This window comes from Emydura macquarii, unplaced genomic scaffold (assembly GCF_026122565.2).
Source record: "Emydura macquarii macquarii isolate MOO-44397 ecotype Brisbane River unplaced genomic scaffold, CSIRO-AGI_Emac_v2 contig_1363, whole genome shotgun sequence".
NCBI classification, from domain to species: domain Eukaryota; kingdom Metazoa; phylum Chordata; order Testudines; family Chelidae; genus Emydura; species Emydura macquarii.
The window spans coordinates 21712613-21731133 of NW_027131500.1; the positions used below are offsets into that span (position 1 = coordinate 21712613).

Sequence of the window (18521 nt, forward strand, 5' to 3'; positions counted from 1 at the left end):
TATAAGAAGGAGAACAAAGCTTACAAGAGGCACCAGGGCCACTTGTCATCCACTGGCTCTCGACCAGGCTCTAGCCACCATAATCATCATGGAAAGCAGGCCTTTTGAAGGCGTGCCTGAGAGTGACCTACCAGTTCTACCCATGGATCGAACCTTCCTTCTGTTTTCTTCTCGTTTAGCCTGTTTCCTCCCAGCATGGGCTACCATAACACTGGACAGATGGCTGCTCAGCATGGTGGCTATTGGTCATACCCTCCAGTTTATCTCACTCCTGCCTTTCCACCCACCCTCCCCATCTCTCTTCAGGGATCCCTCTCACAAGCAACTCCTCGAACAGGAGGTGCAAGCACTCTTGCAGGAGGGTGCGGTGGAAGAGGTTCCCAGAGACCTACGGGGCTGAGGTTTTTACTCCCATTACTTCTTGATTCCAAAGGCAAAGGGAGGGCTGAGGCCTATTCTGGACTTAAGGTGCCTCAACAAGTACCTCAGGGAGCTGAAATTTTGCATCGTCTCCCTAGCCACCATCATTCTCTCTCTGGATCCTGGCGACTGGTACACCACTCTTGATTTAAAGTACGTCTGCTTTCACATTGCAATCTTTCCTGGTCACAGGATGTTCCTGAGGTTTATGGTAGGAAACAGCCATTACCTGTTTGCAGTGCTCCCTTTTGGCCTATCGACTGCACCAAGGGTTTTCACCGAGTGCATGTCAGTGGTAGCGGCCTACCTCAGGAAGAGAGGAGTGCAGGTGTTCCCCTGGATGACTGGCTCTTCGGGGGCAGGTCAAGGTGTCAGGTTCAGGCCAGCATCACAATCACCTGAGGCATTTGTCAAGCTCTAGGCTTTCTAATAAACTAACAGAAATTGGTATTAGTCCCTGTACAAGGAATATAATTTATCAGAGCAATGCTGGACTCATCCAGGGCCAGAGCATTCCTTCCAGAGGAAAGATTCCGGGCAGTGACAGATATTATGACCCGCATTTCGACTTGTTCCCTCACAACAGCCTCAGCCTCCTGGGCCACATGGCACCCTGCACCTATGTGGTTCCCCAGGCCAGACTGCACCTCAGACTTCTCCAGATGTGGTTGGTGTCATTGTATTCTCCAGTCAGGCACCCACGTGGACAGGATATTCACGATCCTTCCAACAATACTTACCTCCCTGGGATGGGGGATCGAGTCCAAGTCATGTCCTCTTGGGAATGCCCTACGAAGCATCCCAGCCATCGTTAACACTGATTTCCGATGCCTTGGACCTGGGATGGGAAGCTCATACTGGTTCCCTGAAGACCCAGGACATGTGGGCCTCAGGAGAACTGGGGTTACACATCAATATCAAAGAACTCAGGACAATTTGTCTAGCCTGTGCAGTTGTTCTACTACACCAACAAGATAGTACAGATTCTCACAGACAATACAGCCTCCGTGTACTATATCAGCAGACAGTGGGGGGCCGATCCCCTGCCCTGGGCAAAGAGGCCATGCGCTTCTGGGACTTTTGCATCAGTCACAATGTTCACCCGATAGCAGTTTATCTCAGGGGTCAACAACTCTTTGGCGGACCATCTCAGCAGGTCCTTCTGCTCTCACCATCTGGAGGTAGCAACTCGCATCTTCCAAAGGTGGGGCAATCCCCGAGTGGACCTCTTTGCAACTAGGGACAACAGGAAGTTGGACCCTGCCACTGCACTCAGACCTCCTGTCCCAAGATCATTTCATCTGCCCATCCAGAACTGACCTCCTTTCATCTGACGGCATGGATGTTCCATGGCTGAGCCAAGAGGAGCAAGCCTGCTCAACCCAAGTTCAACACGTGCTCCTGGAAAGCAGGAAGCCATCGACCAGATTGGCCTATAGGGCTAAGTGGAAGCCCTTCACCTGCTGGGCGACCGAATGTGGCATGTCCCTGACAGAGGCACCGATCCCAGCAATTTTGCAGTACCTGTTCCATGTGAAACAAGAGGGATTGGCCTTCTCGTAAGTCAAGGTTCATGTGGCTGCCATATCTGCTTTCCTCCCTTTGGTGGAAGGAAAACAGTCTTTTCACACAAATGACGACTAGGTTTCTTAAGGGTCTAGAAAGGCTTTTCCTGCAGATATGAGACCCTTCTCCTCAGTAGGATTTGAACTTGGTCCTATGTAGACTCATCAGACCACCCTGTCAACCCATGGCCTTGTGCTTCCTCATGTACCTGTCCTGGAAGGTTGCCTTCCCAGTGGCTATCATGTCTGCCTGGCGAGTTTCGGAGATCAGGGCATTAACATCAGAACCACCCTACATGGTGTTTTATAAGGAGAAGGTCCAACTACGCCTACACGTGGCCTTTTTGCCTAAGGTGGTCTCCCATTTTCACCTGAATCAGGAGATTTTCCTACCTGTCTTTTGCCCCAAACCACACAGCTCCAGTGAAGAGAGGCGTCTGCACTCTCTTGATGTGAGAAGGGTCCTGGCGTTTTACATCGACAGAACCAAACCCTTCTGTCATTCATCCGGTCTGCAACCGCCACAAAGAGCTGTGTTGAAGGGTCTACTGGTTTCCTTGCAGTGCATTTCGAAGTGGATCACAGCCTGCATCCGGGGCTGTTATGAGCAAGCTGGAGTCACGCCTCCAGTGTCTTCGACAGCCCACTTGATGAGACCGCAGGCGTCATCTGTAGCCTTCCAAGTACATGTCCCCATACTGGACGTCTGCAGGGCGGCTACCTGATCATCAGTACATATCTTCGCGTCCCACTATGCCTTGACGCAGCAAGCTCAGGACGATGCTGGCTTTGGTAGAGCAGTGCTTTAAGTGTCTCATCCATGAACTCCTGCCCCCCTCTGGAGACACTGCTGGTGAGTCACCTAAATTGGGAATGGACATGAAAGAAAAAAGAACGGTTACGTACCTTCTAACTGTTGTTTTTCGAGATGTGTTGCTCAGGTCCATTCCACAGCCACCCTCCATTCCCTCAGTCAGAGTTCCAGCAAGAAGGAACTGAGAGGGAGGGGGAACTGGTGGCGCCTATATGCAGGCACATGTGTGTGCCAGTGCAGGGATGCTAGAGCCAGCTTGTACAGGTACTACTGGGGGGAAAAGTTTTCCGGCACCAGTGCATGTGGCATGCGCACACACCTAAATTGGGAATGGACATGAGCAACACATCTTAAAGAACAGCAGTTACTTCTTCCTACTTAAATAAGACATACGAGCCTTTATTATTCTGTTCATATACTTAAATAAAATTGCTATGACTGTGGTTAAGTATTGGTAGGCACAGTATGCTGAAATACATATTTGGTGCACATTTTCATATTGTCCATGAAGACTTCTGTGTTGAAACCACATCTCAAATAATTGGGATTAAAAATAGCAGGTGTCAGGAAAATATCCTTAGTACATATAATGAAAATTCATCTTTAGATAAGTCTCAGTGGAAGGAAGCTTAAATTTTTATTTTAACTATGAATTGGGAGCTGGAGTAGACTGAGATAACAACTAGAAATGCACATTTAAAATGAGTGTAGTTCAAATTATTGAAAAATTGTGTACTAGTCCCAGTGCATCCAGTATTATATAGTGTTTGCATAGAGTTGAACTGAGCAGAAACAGTCTGTGTCGGAGATACTCAGAAGATATCAGAGAGAGGGGCAAATGTTCTAGAAATGGCAGCAACTAAGCAAGATCTGGGTCCAGATAAAAGAATTGCTATAGGAAAAATACACCAGTGCCAATTGTATATTAGAATTAAATGATATCCTTTATATGACTGACATGTAGCTCGATATCTAAAGACAGTGGCAGGAATCAGAATCTCCAGCTGAACCTGGGACCAGCTAGATGACCTACAGCTGAATACCCTGATCAACCAGATACCCTGGTTGCCTGAGAGGCCTCACCAGACCCGTTCTTAATCCCAGCAGCAGCACCGGGCCAGCGGCTGCCCAAGATTTATGCCTGCAGCAACAATCACTCCTATGGGCTTTGTTATCATCGTTGTTCCTGTCCTGATCCACCCTTCCCCTTGTCTGGTTCCTGACTCCAGCTCCGACCCTTGGCTTTACTTCAGGTTCCTGACTCTTGCTCCAACAGCTAAACATGACTTCCATTGCTCCAACCACTAGGCATGATTGTCCACCCCATGGTTCATGACAGTTGGCTTCCCCGTTTCCAAACAATTAAGTCATGGGACAGTTGCAGCAGGGCAAACACAGAAGTACATAGTTAGATCTGTATACTTGCTTTTTTGAAAATAGTGAAAAGTTAAAACAAAATCAGTTAAAAAAAAAAAAACTTGGAGGAATAGGTTTAGTCTGAGACCATATGAGCAATGAAGTAGTAAATATTAGTTTTTGTCCTTTTTGTATGTCACATTCATGTATCATGTTTATTTTTCTTCAGTGTCAGTGTGCAAAAGAAATTTAGCTCATTTGTGTATCCAGTTGTGCTAATGAAAATGTTTCAATGAGAAAATAAGAATGTGAGGACTCAGCAGTGCTAACAAATTATCTTGGACATATAAATATTTCTATGTGAAATGTGAATTCTAATAACTATTTAATATTACTCTGATTATTACTTTAGTGATTTAAGTATCTCTTGAGCATTGTTTTTCAGCAACTTAAGTAGAAAATCCTTCTCGTATTTGATTACATTAAATATTCAAAGATTAAATAAACTTAAGCATGTTGTATTCCTTGCAGTGATGCACCAATAATAGAAAATTATTATTTTGATTATAACACATAACCTACCCTTTTCTTTAAGTGTGTGCAGTGGCGGTAAGAAATTGTTTGGAGTGCCAGCAGCATGCACAAATGAAACCTATTGGAGAAACTGTAAAGAGTCAAAAAACAATGCAGAGCCTTGCAGGAACAGGGAAGTCTGCAGCAAAGGCAAGTATATGACACCATTAGGTAAAACAAACATTAATACTGAGATTAATGTGTACGGATGGATAAGTTTCTATGTTTTTTATTCCATTAACATATAGTAGAAAAAAATGTAGAATGAAATAATGTGAATGATATTAAATCTTAAAGTAATTATCCCAAACTGTAAATAAATATAACATTTAAGTATATAAACATTGAAATTTTTCCCAATTGAAAAAAGTTTAAATCTGTGTTACTCTCCCAGGTTCCCCTATCCTTATTTCTTTAAATACAAAATCTGTGGTCACTATACCCTCAGTACCATCAGTTTGATGTGTGTTGATGGATAGTCTCCAGGAGAGTTATGTTTATTCTTACATCTGTTTTTTTTCTTTAAAATAAAAGCTATAAAACTGATATTGCAGCACCACATATTCTGCTGTTAGTGTTTCCTGGTGTGGTACTTTTAAAAACATCTCACAGAATTGGTTTGTCTTGAATAGAGTCCAGTTGACATCGTGACTGGTGGAATTTCTCCTATACGAGACCTTGACAAACTTCTACAGGATATGGATATTAACCGGCTTCGAGCAGTAGTGTTCAGAGATATAGTGAGTTATGAAAAACCTTACAGTTATTTTTATTGCCAAGTCTTTGTATTGCTCCGAATGCTGAGCTAGTGCTATCTGCTAGACAGCTGCCTATCATGCTGATATGTAATGGGGTTCATAAATGACACCTGAAACTCAGGGAGAATTGCAGAACAGGGGTTTGAGGTTCAGGATGAGGGGGCATGTGCATGTCCTATGTGTGATTCAATGTCTATCCCTGTGGGGCATGAACTTGTTGAATTCTTTAGGAACATGAATCTCTGGAATTCTGCTTTGTGTCTCAGAAATGTTGTGTTCATTTATATTAGAGTGGGGGAGGAGGGAGAGCACACATGCACCCCTGGGTGCATATATACAGAAATTATTAAATACAAGTAAATACATTAACACACATGCAGATCTTGTAAAATGTTACTGAAAACTAAAACTAAAAATGAATATTTGTCTCATTTATTTTTAAAGTTGGTCATAATAGAATATATATTTCTGTAATGGCAATGAGGCTTTAAATTAGAAAGTCGTATTTACTTCTGGTGTAACTCCAGTTGTGAAGTTATACTGGGGTATTTGGCCTACTGTACTCAATTTCAAAATTTGAAATAATTTATAATCATTTTCCTCCTTTATTAAATAAACACAACTTGGTAGCACTTTACAGTAATTGGCATTAATATCTTTGAGACAAGGAGGATGAGGTAATATCTTTTCTTGGATCACCTTCTGTTGGTGGAAGGTCTGGACCTGAAGAAGAGATCTGTGTGGCTCGAACAATTGTCTCTTCCACCAGCAAGTGGTCCAGTAAAAGATTTCCTCACTCACCTTGTGTGTCTCATATCCTGGGATCACCATGACTACAACAACAAAGCAAACATTAATATCTTTTTAAGTATGTGAGAAAGCACAAGATATATATGCACTATGTATATGTGTATAATATATATTCAGTATAGTAATTTGATAAGATCAGCTTGAGCATTTATGTAACATTAGGTCCAGTCAATCTCTGACTTAATCATTCATAGAGAAGAAAAATAAAAAAGGATTAGCACCACTTGATCATAATTGTATTTCCCTCAATTTTATAGACAAGATGAATAGTGATGAGAAAACTTTGTTCTTCCAGTGCTACATGTAAGTTTAGATAATATAAATATCAGTAAGGTGCAACTTTGTCAAAATTTAGGAAACCTAAACTGGAGCAATTGATTCTTTGAGATGGTTTAAATCCTCAGTATAAGCATGACTGATTAATGGATTGATTCTGCAACAGTGATTTGTGGGTATAAGTTCTTGTAAGTCAGTTTTGCCTGTGAGGTTTCAGTCTGTTGTTTATTTACTCATTTCTGTTTCTGGTAGACCATAGGATACCATATGGAGGGAATATCTCACTATTTAAATTGTAATGGAAAAATAAATGTTTTTCTTCACAGGAGGATAGCAAACAGGCTCAGTTCTTGGCCTTGGCTGTTGTGTATTTTATCTCAGTCCTGATGGTGTCAAAATACAGAGACATACTGGAACCCCAGAATGAACGGAGGCAACCTCATCGTAGCCAGTCATTCAAGGGAACAGAGAATGGAAGTAGTGAGGCAACATCTACAGGTTAGTGACACAGTGGGTACTTAGTTACACATCACATGGTCCCTTTGAGGGGGAGGGACCAGTCGTTTCAGTGGGGCCATGGGTCTCTGCGACTGAAGTCTGGAGCTTTGAGCCCCAGCACCTCCCATGGGGCTAAAGTCCGGTGCTGCGGGGTTGAAACCTGAGTCTTGGGGTGCCCTCTGCAGGGCTAAAGCAATGATCACAAGTGCCCCCAGTGGGGCTGAGCCTTTGGGCGGAGTTGAGGGGACATGGGGGATGATGCCCCCCAAACTGCAATGCCTTACAGAGATCAGGTCAGTCCCGGGGGCATCTCCACCTCCTCACCCCCATCTCCTTCTCTCCCTCAGCTCCCCTCCTTCCTCCCCAAGATCTCCCCCTCACCTTCCTGGCCAGGTTTGAGGCAGAAAACTGGAGCTGGGCAGGGCAGGGCAGTTGCAGTATTCTCTGTCTCCTGCTGTTAGTGCCTGGGGTTGCGGCTGCTCCTCAGTTCCAAGCCTGCTTTGGCTGCTTGCGCAGGCGGTAAGAGCCACCTGAGCGGAAGTACCTGGCTCTGGGTTGGCACAGCCCTAAGGGAACAGCGTCCGTGAGGACAGGTTACCTCTCTGCCCAAGTACAGCTCCTGGCTACCCCCCTGCCTGCACCCTGAGCTACTCCTCTGCCTGCACACAGCTTCTAGCTACCCCCTGCCTGCACCCTGAGCAGTTTTCAAACTTTTGAGCTGAGCCCCGCCTCTTTGAGTTATGATTTTTGGTTGCCTGGCCCACGCCCCCAACCCGACAGGCTGAGAGGCCTGCTGAGGTGAATTAGGGGGTGGAGGTGGCGCTCCCTCCTTGGGCCCTGCCGTGCAGAACTGGCCCAAGTTCTGGTGGCCTCTGCCCTGGCCCCCCAAATAGAAGTCAAACTATGCCTATGCCGGAGGGGCCCTCCCTCCCCCTGCCTGGCACCCAGAGCCCCAAGTTCCCCCTATGGAACTAGAATTTTTATAGCATGTGGCAGGGGGGAGGCAGTCAGAAAGAAAAAGGTTGAGAATCCCTACCTTATAGGACTATATGGAATTCTGCTTAAGACTGTACATAAATATATGTATTATAACCACTTTATTACAAACTTTTGAATATACCATTTAATGTACATAACTCTTCATGTGCTCCTGTTGTATCAGACAGCACTGAGAGAAACCTTGCCTGGAAATTGCTGATGCTGTTTGTTTGTTGTTGTTACTTCTGTGGGGCCTAAGAGCTGCAGTCAAGGACCCCATTGTGCAAGGTTCTGTTTAGTGCATGATTAGTCTTAACTGAAGCAAATTAAGTAATACTGATCATTTACTTTAATGGGACTTGAAGGTAAGTATGCTTACAGAGTGAAGGTCTCATTTACTTTGTTTAAATTGTAATATTGCATTCTTCCTTTATATTTTTCCAAAAAGCAATTAGTTTGATTTTTTTCATCTTTTATTGTTGTGTCTGATTTCAACTTCTTTTTATTGTTTTAAATTTTATTCTTGTAGAAACTTTTTGAGGACCTTGTTAGAAACTTGAGTAGAAGTGATTTTTTTTCCTGTGAAATAAATTTTCAGTATAATCCTGTGAACAAACTGGAAACAAACCTGGAGATAAATACAATATTCTTTAAATATATATTAAAATATTTGCGTAGTGTCTTTCTTATCACCTATTGATAGATCTTAGAAGTAAAAGTGTTCATGTTGTTCTGTTAACAATTAACTTGAAATAATTTTTCTTTCTGTGTTTGGGGGTAACAAGATGCAGAAAACCCATCTGCTACTACTGGTGCTTCAACTCCAGTATCAACAGAAGATCCTGAAAGTTCAGCACACGTACGAAGAAGAGACTCGGGCATTGAAGAGGAATCAACTTCAGGTCAAGCAAACAATTCAGATGCTGTTGCTGAAGCAGGACCTCAAAGTGCCAGTTCAGGTCCAGATGCTATCAGTGAAGTATTATGCACACTCTCTTTAGAAGTCAATAAATCTCAGGAAAACAAGAGTGAGGCAGGAAATGAGTTGACTGAGAAGACTCCATCCTCTGTAACATCTGCAAAAAATGTCAACGTAAAGGACATACTCAGAAGCTTGGTTAGCATCCCAGCAGATGGTGCCACAGTGGATCCCACTCTTCTACCACCATCCTTCCTAGGAACTCTTGGTGATACTACTGCTGAGCAGCATGTGCAATTCCGTTCCTTTGACAGGTAATGTATTTTTTTTAATATTTTGTATAAAGAGCAACATTTTGTATTCTTTGCTTAAATTATAATGTAAGGTACAGCAAAGTTCTGCTGCATAGCAATTTGATATATTCCTGATTTCGTATCTGGTGAACAACCCACCTACATGATATCTCCTTGTACAATACTACTTACCTTGTAGTAATACAAGGAAAATTAAGGCCCCCATTTTAAAAGGTACTTAGGTGTTGCCCCACTCAGCACTGGAACATCTAACTCAGGAGTCTAAGAGTTGATCTATATCAAAAACATACATCGGCATAGCTGCATCTCTCAAGGGTGTGAAAAATCCATAGCCAGAGCCATGTATCCACTGTCCTAAATCCTGATGTAGACAGCAAATTCTTCCATTGACCTACCTATTGCCTCTCCTGGAGGGAGATTAACAATAGCAATGGGAGAACCCCTGCTGTCATTGCAGTGAGTCTCCATGTTGGAGCGCTACAGTCGTTGTAACATTTTAAGTGTAGAGATAGAAATCATTTTCAAAAGTCAGTCTAAATACCTTTTAAAAATCTAGGTGCATTGGTGTAGTTTTGTAGTAACCATTTGCAAACACAGAGTGAAGGAAGTTGAACAATATATGTGACAGCATGTTAAATTACTTCAGAAGTGTCAGACAGGTGAAAGTCATCTTCAAGCCTATGAGGTGCAACTGCTGTTAACTAGAATAGTCTTTTTTTTCCACTAATAGTGCTGGCTGAGGTAGCTTGCATTTTGCATAATTGTAAAACCAGATATGATTAGGTAGTAGGAATCTGAACATAAATTGTCTTAGTGTAGAAGATATTTAAAATGAAGATAAGATGGAATACTTTGCTACAGAGAAGGTCTCGTGCACAGCTGCTGACAAACAAAATATTTTACATCAGCTGCTGAACTTTTATCCCCCACAGGTCTGTGCCCTCTATCTTGTATAACTCCGACATCCAATCAAGCATTTAAAAAAACAACAAAAAACAGCAACATAGAAAATCAATACACAAACTTCTCTGTGAAGCAGCTAGGGTTGCTACAACACACATCTGAATCAAACCCAAAAAAGAGTTAAGTCATAAAACAGGACATACCTCTACTCCTCCACCCACAAGCGTACATTTTTAAATTTCCACAACTACCACACTCTGTAACCTTAACTGTTACTGTCTCCTCAAGGATACAAGTCTTCTTAAAGGATTATGAGCAAAATAATGATTAATCAAATGATTCCAACTGAATGCAACCAACTACTACACCAAAATTCACAGATATTAGTGTTGGCAGGTGGGGGGAAGGATATTCCAGTAATGAGGATGTGTGCAGAAGAAAGAAAGGCTGGCTGAGTTAAGGCTGTGGCGTATGGTCTATGATGTGTTGTGGTGATGGCAAGTTGTGTGCTGTTGGACGGAAGAGCAGAAGATGTGTACAATTAGGTGCTTAACTTTTTCATTTCCTTGCTTTTGTAGATTTGTGTCAGATATGTTGTGTATGTAGTGACCCTAACTGCTTTATGATGATGTTTTGGGGTATTGATTTGCTATGCTTCTTTATGCTTAATTGAGGGTTGCTGGTGTGAGGAAGAGGTCAGTAGCCAGTAGAGGGTTGAAGTGCAGCTGCTGACATAACATATTTTAACCATTAGCAGCTGCACATATAAACCCTTATGTGTCAGCATCAGTGCACTGCTAGGTGGTGTAACTTTTCATTGCCTTACTTTTGTGGTATGTCAGGTAGACAAAAGTGCATTTCATAGATGTGTAAGTGAAAGCTTTACCTCATGTCAATTACAATCTAGTAGTGAGATGCACAATCTCATGTCTAAGGTAAATTTGTTCATTTGTATGTGACACATAGGTAACTAGCTCATAAATCAAGAGTTTTAAAAATCAATTGAACATAGTAAATAATACTAGATAAAGTAGCGGCATATATAATTTCTACATTAAAAATGTAGAAGGAGAAAATCAGCAGTTTCGCATACGCTTTAAGGTAACTGTATTTAGTGCAAAACTATTTTAAAAAGTAAGTTCTGACTCTGAAATGATGTCCACATCTACTGGGGTTTTTCTGGATGGGGGGGGGGGGGGTGGAATAGGTTATGACCTTTTACAGGAAGCTGTTGCAGAGTTAGAAGAAATAGCTTTTATCTCTGAGGGCTCACCAAAATACTAAGAGTACAGTGGGAAACTTTGGAAAGGCAGATTTCAGGATGCTCTACGCAACTTACTGTGTCTGGTTTGCATTTAATGTATTGTCTAGTGGCAAACAAAAAGCTTGGTAAGTTAACATCTTTTCATTTTTTTAAAAAACACCTTGTTAAAAGTTGTTCCCATGTAGCAGTTTTACCAGTGGAGTATCTCTGGGAATTTCAAAGCATCTCTCTGATCCTGCATTTATCTCAGGAATGCTGTGTCAGAAATCAAAACGCTCCTCATATCTTAAGGATTATCAACTTTCCAGCCATAGCTGGAGAGTATACAGTAACAGCTATGTGAGTGAAACCTTGCTGAAAGGCTGCCAGGTTGCAGGCCTTTGCAAACAACAAGGTGTGTGTGTTCATTCCCATGCCAAAAATCTTCCTCTTATCTTATGTAAAGATCCAATCTGGTGATTAGTGGGTGCCAGGGGTTTATCTTGATAAAGTTCAAGGCCTGTGCTGGCTTTTTCACTAGATCCATAAAGACAGTGAATTAATACAGTCCAATTGCAGTCTGTCCTGAGACTGTGTTTTTTGTAGAAAGAAAATGTTACTAGTATCAAAAGAAAATAGGACTGATGGAAAAATAAAATAAAAGAAATACTTATTTTCAAATAAAAAAAAAAAACTGATGAAATTTCTCTCTTGGCTATTCTAATAAAAATCCATTTACCAATATATTGTCATCTTTACTATGTGACTTAAAATAAAATCTTACTCTCTCCTGACTCCTGCTACTCTTTGTGGACAAATTCACCAATCATGGAGTTATGGGAAGCTGACATGGAGGGTAAAAGAAAAACAGACTCTTAAATCATAGCCTCACAGTTCAGCACTTAAATCTGAGGCTAAGCTTTAACTTGCTGTTAAAACAGATATTTTTATAAGCTTGTTTACTTTTTGGAACGTCACATGTGTAAGTGGCTTAGTTTAGGTCAATCTGTCTGCGCATTCTCCAATGTCATGTATGCCCTTTTTCAGTGGTGGTGTTTTAGGTAAATTATGTTAAATCCATAATGCACATAATAAACAAATGTAAATGTCTCCTTTAAGGTTTGAAAAGGTTTAGCTGGAAGACTAAATCTACTAGTTGCAAATAGGGACAAAAAATGAACATGAGAGAGCTCCATCAACAAAGGCTAGAGGCAGTTCCCTAGCGAGTTCCCTCTTGCCACCCAACTGCTGGGATAGGATACTGGGTAGGTTTTCTACCAGCTTGCTGGCAGTGGATCCTGCATGGGGACTTCATCTTTTGTATCATCCCCTTGCTAGCTTTGTCTAACATATGTGAGATTCCACTCCATTTAGCGTCTGTCCATGTGAAGGAGACTTTTTTTTGTCTCTTCTCCCTCCTCCAGAGTCTCCTGGTTGCTGTGAAAATGCTCAGATCTATGGTGATGAGTGCTGGATGGGTGGAGGGTGGGATTGCACTGTTTCTCTCCTTCAGCCTCCAATATTTAGGATCTTCATAGAATCATAGATTATTAGAGTTGGAAGGGACCCCCTGTTCACAGCAGGACTAACCTCAGCTGTATCATCCCAGCCAGGGCTTTGTCAAGCCTCAGCTTAAAAACCTCTAAAGATGGAGATTCCACCACCTCCCTAGGTAACCTATTCCAGTGCTTCACCACCCTCCTAGTGAAAAACTTTTTCCTAATGTCCAACCTAGACCTCCCCAACTGCAACTTGAGACCATTGCTTCTTGTTCTGTCATCTGCCACCACAGCCTAGCCCCATCCTCCCTGGAACCCCCTTTCAGGTAGTTAAAGGCCGCTATCAAATCCCCCCTCATTCTTCTCTTTTGCAGACTAAACAAGCCCAGTTTCCTTAGCCTCTCCTCATAAGTCCTGTGCTCCAGCCCCCTAATCATTTTTGTTGCCCTCCGCTGTACTCTCTCCAACTTGTCTACATCCTTTTTCTAGTGGGGGGCCCAAAAGTGGACACAATACTCTAAATGCGGCCTTACCAATGCTGAATAGAGGGGAATAATCACTTCCTGCGATCTGCTGGCAATGCTCCTCCTAATGCGGCCCAATATGCTATTAGCCTTCTTGACAACCAGGGCACACTGCTGACTCATATCCAGCTTTTTATCCCCTGTTACCCTCAGGTCCTTTTCTGCAGAACTGCTGCCTAGCTCGTCAGTCCCCAGTCTATAGCTGTGCATGGGATTCTTCCTTCCTAAGTGGAGGACTCTGCACTTTTCTTTGTTGAACCTCATTAGATTTCTTGGGAATCTTTATTTCTTGGGAATAACTCCAGATCTTGCTTCTGCTCATAGCTTTCCTGAGTAGCATGGACATGGTTTTTGGTGTGTTACTACAACTTCCAGGATTCCATATAGAACTGGATGATGTAATTATGTACAGTGAAAACTTAAGTTCTGAAGGAGATAAAAATTGGTGGGCCATGGCAGGTTCTCTCTGACATTTGGCGAGTGGGTTTTTAAAGTTCCCCCATAAAATGATGGAAGAGAGCCTATATTCTTTTACCCCACCCATCCTCCCTGTAGACTATAAAGTTTTGTCTGTCTGATTCTTGATGGGGCTGTGAAGAGCTCTCATTTTTACCTTTCTCCTGGGATGTGCAGGGAGGGAGGGAGCAGGGACTATCCACAGCTGATAGAGCCAGTAAGATGACATTGAGGGTATGTCTACACTGCACTAAAACACCTGCACATGTTAGCTGACTTTGCCTTGTGGGGCACAGGCAGTGGCACTATAAAACTGCAGTGTAGACGTTCGGGCTGGGCTCTGGGACTTTGGGATCTTTCGTTTCTTTAGGAGAACAAGCAAGCTGCTTCACTGGTACTCCTGTCCAATATGAAAAGTGAGACATTATAAATCAAATCCTAGTAAATTCCCACATGCCAATGGGAATTAAAATTAATGTATTCATGCATCGATTTCTAAATTATTAAGAAGTCATAGGTTGGCTTGATTCACATTTCCTGCTTTGAGTCTTGCCCAAGCAACCTGTACAACTTAAAATACATTTTTAAAATTAATTGTAGACTTACCAATTTACCAATAAATAAGCAGAGATAAAAGGTACTTCAATTTTTTATATTTACAGATATTTTGTCTCTTATCAAAACAAACAAAAATCAGCATTCTAAAAATGGAGGAAGTTTTTCAGTAGATGAATGTTTAAAAAATTTGGCTGAATGGATTATTACTCTATAAGCCTTTTGTCTCTGATAGAAGCCACTGCTCAGCTTGGTGTTCTCTGCTCATTCAGCAGTGAATAATTGTCTGCAACACGAAGCCTTCCTACACTTCAGCATAATTGGGACTAATAACATGCTGACCTTCTGGCTAAGATGTATTTATGGTGGCTCGTCCACACTGTATCTGACCTACGTTTATCAATTCATGTGCTATAAATTCTTGCTTTAAACATAAAAGATTTGGTTTTAAATTAAAGAAGAAAAACACCTGAAGCAGTCACGTTAATAAGGCAATCTACTGAAGACCTTTTAATGTTTGCATATGTGTTGAGGCAGAACTTTGCTCAGAAAATGTGTGAGAATATTTTGTTTATGGTATTTTTTAAATTTCTCATCACTGAAGTAGCTAGTATTATAATTTACAAATGTTAGGTGATGAAGGAATATAGAATTAAATGATAAGGTTGAATGATTTAGATATTAAAGGAATAAAATGAATTGATGGGTAATCTTGCATGTGATCAAGGTACTCAAGAGGATGGTCATCTTTGGCTTTACTGAACCTAGGTTATGAATTTGGTGGGTGAAAATAACCTAACATTCTTTATAAACATGATAAAATATAAAATAGGAAAGATGGAGGCTTGAAAATAGATTTCTGTAGCTCAAAGCATATGTCACTTACATAATTTACCAATCAATTTACTAAATGAAAGGAAACCATCTTGTTTCTATGGTGACCTATTTAAAGACAAACCAGGTGCTCCTCAACTTTTAGAGGGGCTAGAAGGTCTTCAGTTGTTCTTGGACACTTTGTTATTTCTTAATATTATTTTGTTTAACATTAGATTAATATGATCAGTATTCCATAATTTCTACATCATTTCTATTTTATATACATATTTATGTTAAAATACTTGGGTTTCTAATGCCTCATGATGTGGTCTGTCAATTGTCACTTCTTTAACTCAGACTATTTTAACAGTCAAATAACCCTTTTTGAGACCAACACCAGAACCATTCACCCTAGTTATGGAGCTGTGAAACGAATAACACACATTTCTATATTTGAAAGTTCAGTTATATTTCTACTTAGCTATTGAGAGAGAGAAAATATCAATATCACTTTCTAAGGAAATGTACTAGAATTTATCACAGTATCATGAAGTTTAAATCGAGGACCCTTAAGGTGCTTGGTCTATGATTTAAATGTACTCTTGTGCATCCCAGCTAATGGAAAGGAAACAAATCTACTTATAACGAACATGTCTTGATAACATGCCTTCAAGAAGCCCTAAAATAAATCCTGTGGCTATAATCTTGTTTGAGTACTCTGTTTAAACTGTGTATTTAAAAAAAAAGAAAAGATGCAGAACATAAATGGATTACATATAAAATACATTAAATACCAGATAAAATAAATGGGTAATATGACAGCAAGTTTAGTTGCAAAAGGAAGATATTAAGGTTCTTAAAGATTACAGTTAATTCTTTTTGAGTTCTGATATAGAGTCTTGACTCAGGAGGCCCTGGCAATTGCAGGTAGCAGAGAAGAGAGCAAGTTCAAGGATTTACTACATAAAACTTTTGGACCCATCCCAACTCATGTCTGAGGGTAATGGCTGGCTGATAGTTTCTCAAGCTGCCAGTTAGCATTGTGGACTCCACTTGCTCTTTTATGTGCTGGGTACAGTTTAGACTGTTTAGAAAATACTATGTTTTAAAGAAATGTTTTTCCCCAGGACTTCATCTCTTATGATGCACTACAGTCTTTCCTCTTGTTGAGCCATGGTTGTGCATTGTGGGAGTCCCTGACTGTGGTGTATCATGGTAGATACAGTTCTGTGGGCACTCAGAGTACAACTCCCATGAGACACCAACATGTTGTTTCTAAATTTAATTGTTTTGCTTTAAATGGAAACATTTTCTTGTTTCAGGTATTTTGGCAAAAATTCAAAAATTTCTGTGAAAAGCGGATAGTTCTTGTGGGGAAAAATACAATTTATTGAAATAAGTTTTATGGAAAATTTTTGAACTACCTGAGAGGCAGTTTTTTTAACATCCTCTTTGGGAGGATATATAAACACCCTCTTACTGAACTGCAACATGCATTCTTCCATACACTCAACTTTGGGATGTTTAATGACTCTGATTCTTAGCACCTGAATTCAGGTAGACCACATGCAGTGTGCCCAACCATTATCCCATGATTAGTTAAAGCTTAATTTTCTTTTCTATTTCAGTTGCAAGTTTCCATTCTTATAAGGAATAATAAGATTGTAATTTTAAAAAAATAGCCTGTCAAGATCCCTAATGGTAATTGTGTCTGTGTTATAGTGTCAGATTTTTGGTGTAATCACTCATTGTATCCTTTGATATCTGCTGAGCTCTGGGAATGAGTAAGAGACTATTTGGGGCGATGTGCATATATTCCACTATCTTGATATACTTAGTGGATGCGAATAACTATTAGAGCTGTCCTAATACTCAGTACAGGTGTTTTAAGAGCTCTTAGATTTTAGAGGCAAGAAGGCCCATTTTGATCATCTGCTTTGAACTCCTGCATATCATAACCCAGGAAAAAAGGGATCCCAGATTGCTTTAACTGTAGCTGCACCTCTCCTCCAAATGGCAGTGTGAGTTCTGGAAACTTGATGTAACTAATCCCTGGATGAGCTCAGTTACACTTACCACACAGTGACCGTTAGTAGGAGTGTATGAAGAATGATGGTATAGCATTGTGTTGGACACAGCACAGAAAATGACAGCTCTTGCCTGGTTTTGTCCCTGTGCTTATTGCCACTCTAGGTTGGGAAAATTAAGGTTGTGGGAGTGTAGTTTTGGAGAAATCTTTTTACTTCCTAGTTTTCAGAGGATTATGTTTAGATGTATTTGATGGAAGGGTGTTTATCACTGCCGGTCAGCCTTAACTTTGCATTATCATAGTTTTGTGCAGTGAATAGTGTCAGATTCTGGTGCTGTGACTCATATCAGCACATTTCTTATATATAATTACTATAGATGGTTTATAACTTCTTCCAAAATTCCTTCTATATCAATGTATTCTCAATATATTCTCAATGTAGAGAAGGAAATTCTAAAATCTAAAATAACAGAATCTGTTAAATCATTTGTTTAATACTTTTAGAGAATACGTGGGTTTCCCTAACCTACAAATTTAGAAGCCACAGAGGATTCATAATTGCTAGGGGCCTATCAGTGTGGTTTTGATAGCCATCTTGAGGGTGCAAGGGCTCTTGTTTTGATGATTCCCGAGAACTGACTGATTTAGAAAAATTCTGAAAACATATGACAATATAAACGAAAAAGAAAATTTGTTCTTAAGTTAATTTGGTACCGTCCAGTATTAAAATAATTGCATTGATGTAAGAGAGAGAGCCATTTAATAACAAACTATTATGCATGTACAATAACTACCTTGTCAAAAGTTCTAATGGCTCCAGAATTTTATCACCAAACTATTTCCCTGCATTACATTAGGATACAGTCCAGTTTCCTTGTAACACATTTTGTATTTGTTGGTAGCAACTTGATAAAATGCTACTATAACTCTTTTGGGGGGTAAAGACACAAATGTCTCCATTTTTTACATTAAGGTTTTATATAGACCATGTGAACACATCTGCATTTATAAAATATAGATCTCTGAACCCTAGTAAATACTTTAAGTATCTTGACAATAAAACAATTTAAAGCCACCAAGGAAATACACATCAAACTTTACTATTGGGTCTCAAATGCTGGAGACACATCCAAATATTAGTAGTATACCCATGTTACTAATACCCTGTAAATATATATTGCTCTTCCACTTCCTTCCTGTTTTTTGAACTTGCAC

General features: G+C 40.7%; 1 protein-coding gene across 8 annotated transcripts in view; it reads left to right on the forward strand.

Annotated features, from left to right (window-relative positions):
- The window catches only part of LRBA (LPS responsive beige-like anchor protein), a 576880-nt gene that overhangs the window by 135109 nt on the left and 423250 nt on the right, over positions 1 to 18521 (forward strand). For all 8 annotated transcript variants that reach the window (XM_067551903.1, XM_067551904.1, XM_067551906.1 and 5 more), the window contains 4 exons: positions 4751 to 4878; positions 5361 to 5468; positions 6899 to 7070; positions 8834 to 9281. In XM_067551903.1, the coding sequence (XP_067408004.1) occupies positions 4751 to 4878; positions 5361 to 5468; positions 6899 to 7070; positions 8834 to 9281 (856 nt within the window). The remainder of the gene's footprint in view (positions 1 to 4750; positions 4879 to 5360; positions 5469 to 6898; positions 7071 to 8833; positions 9282 to 18521) is intronic.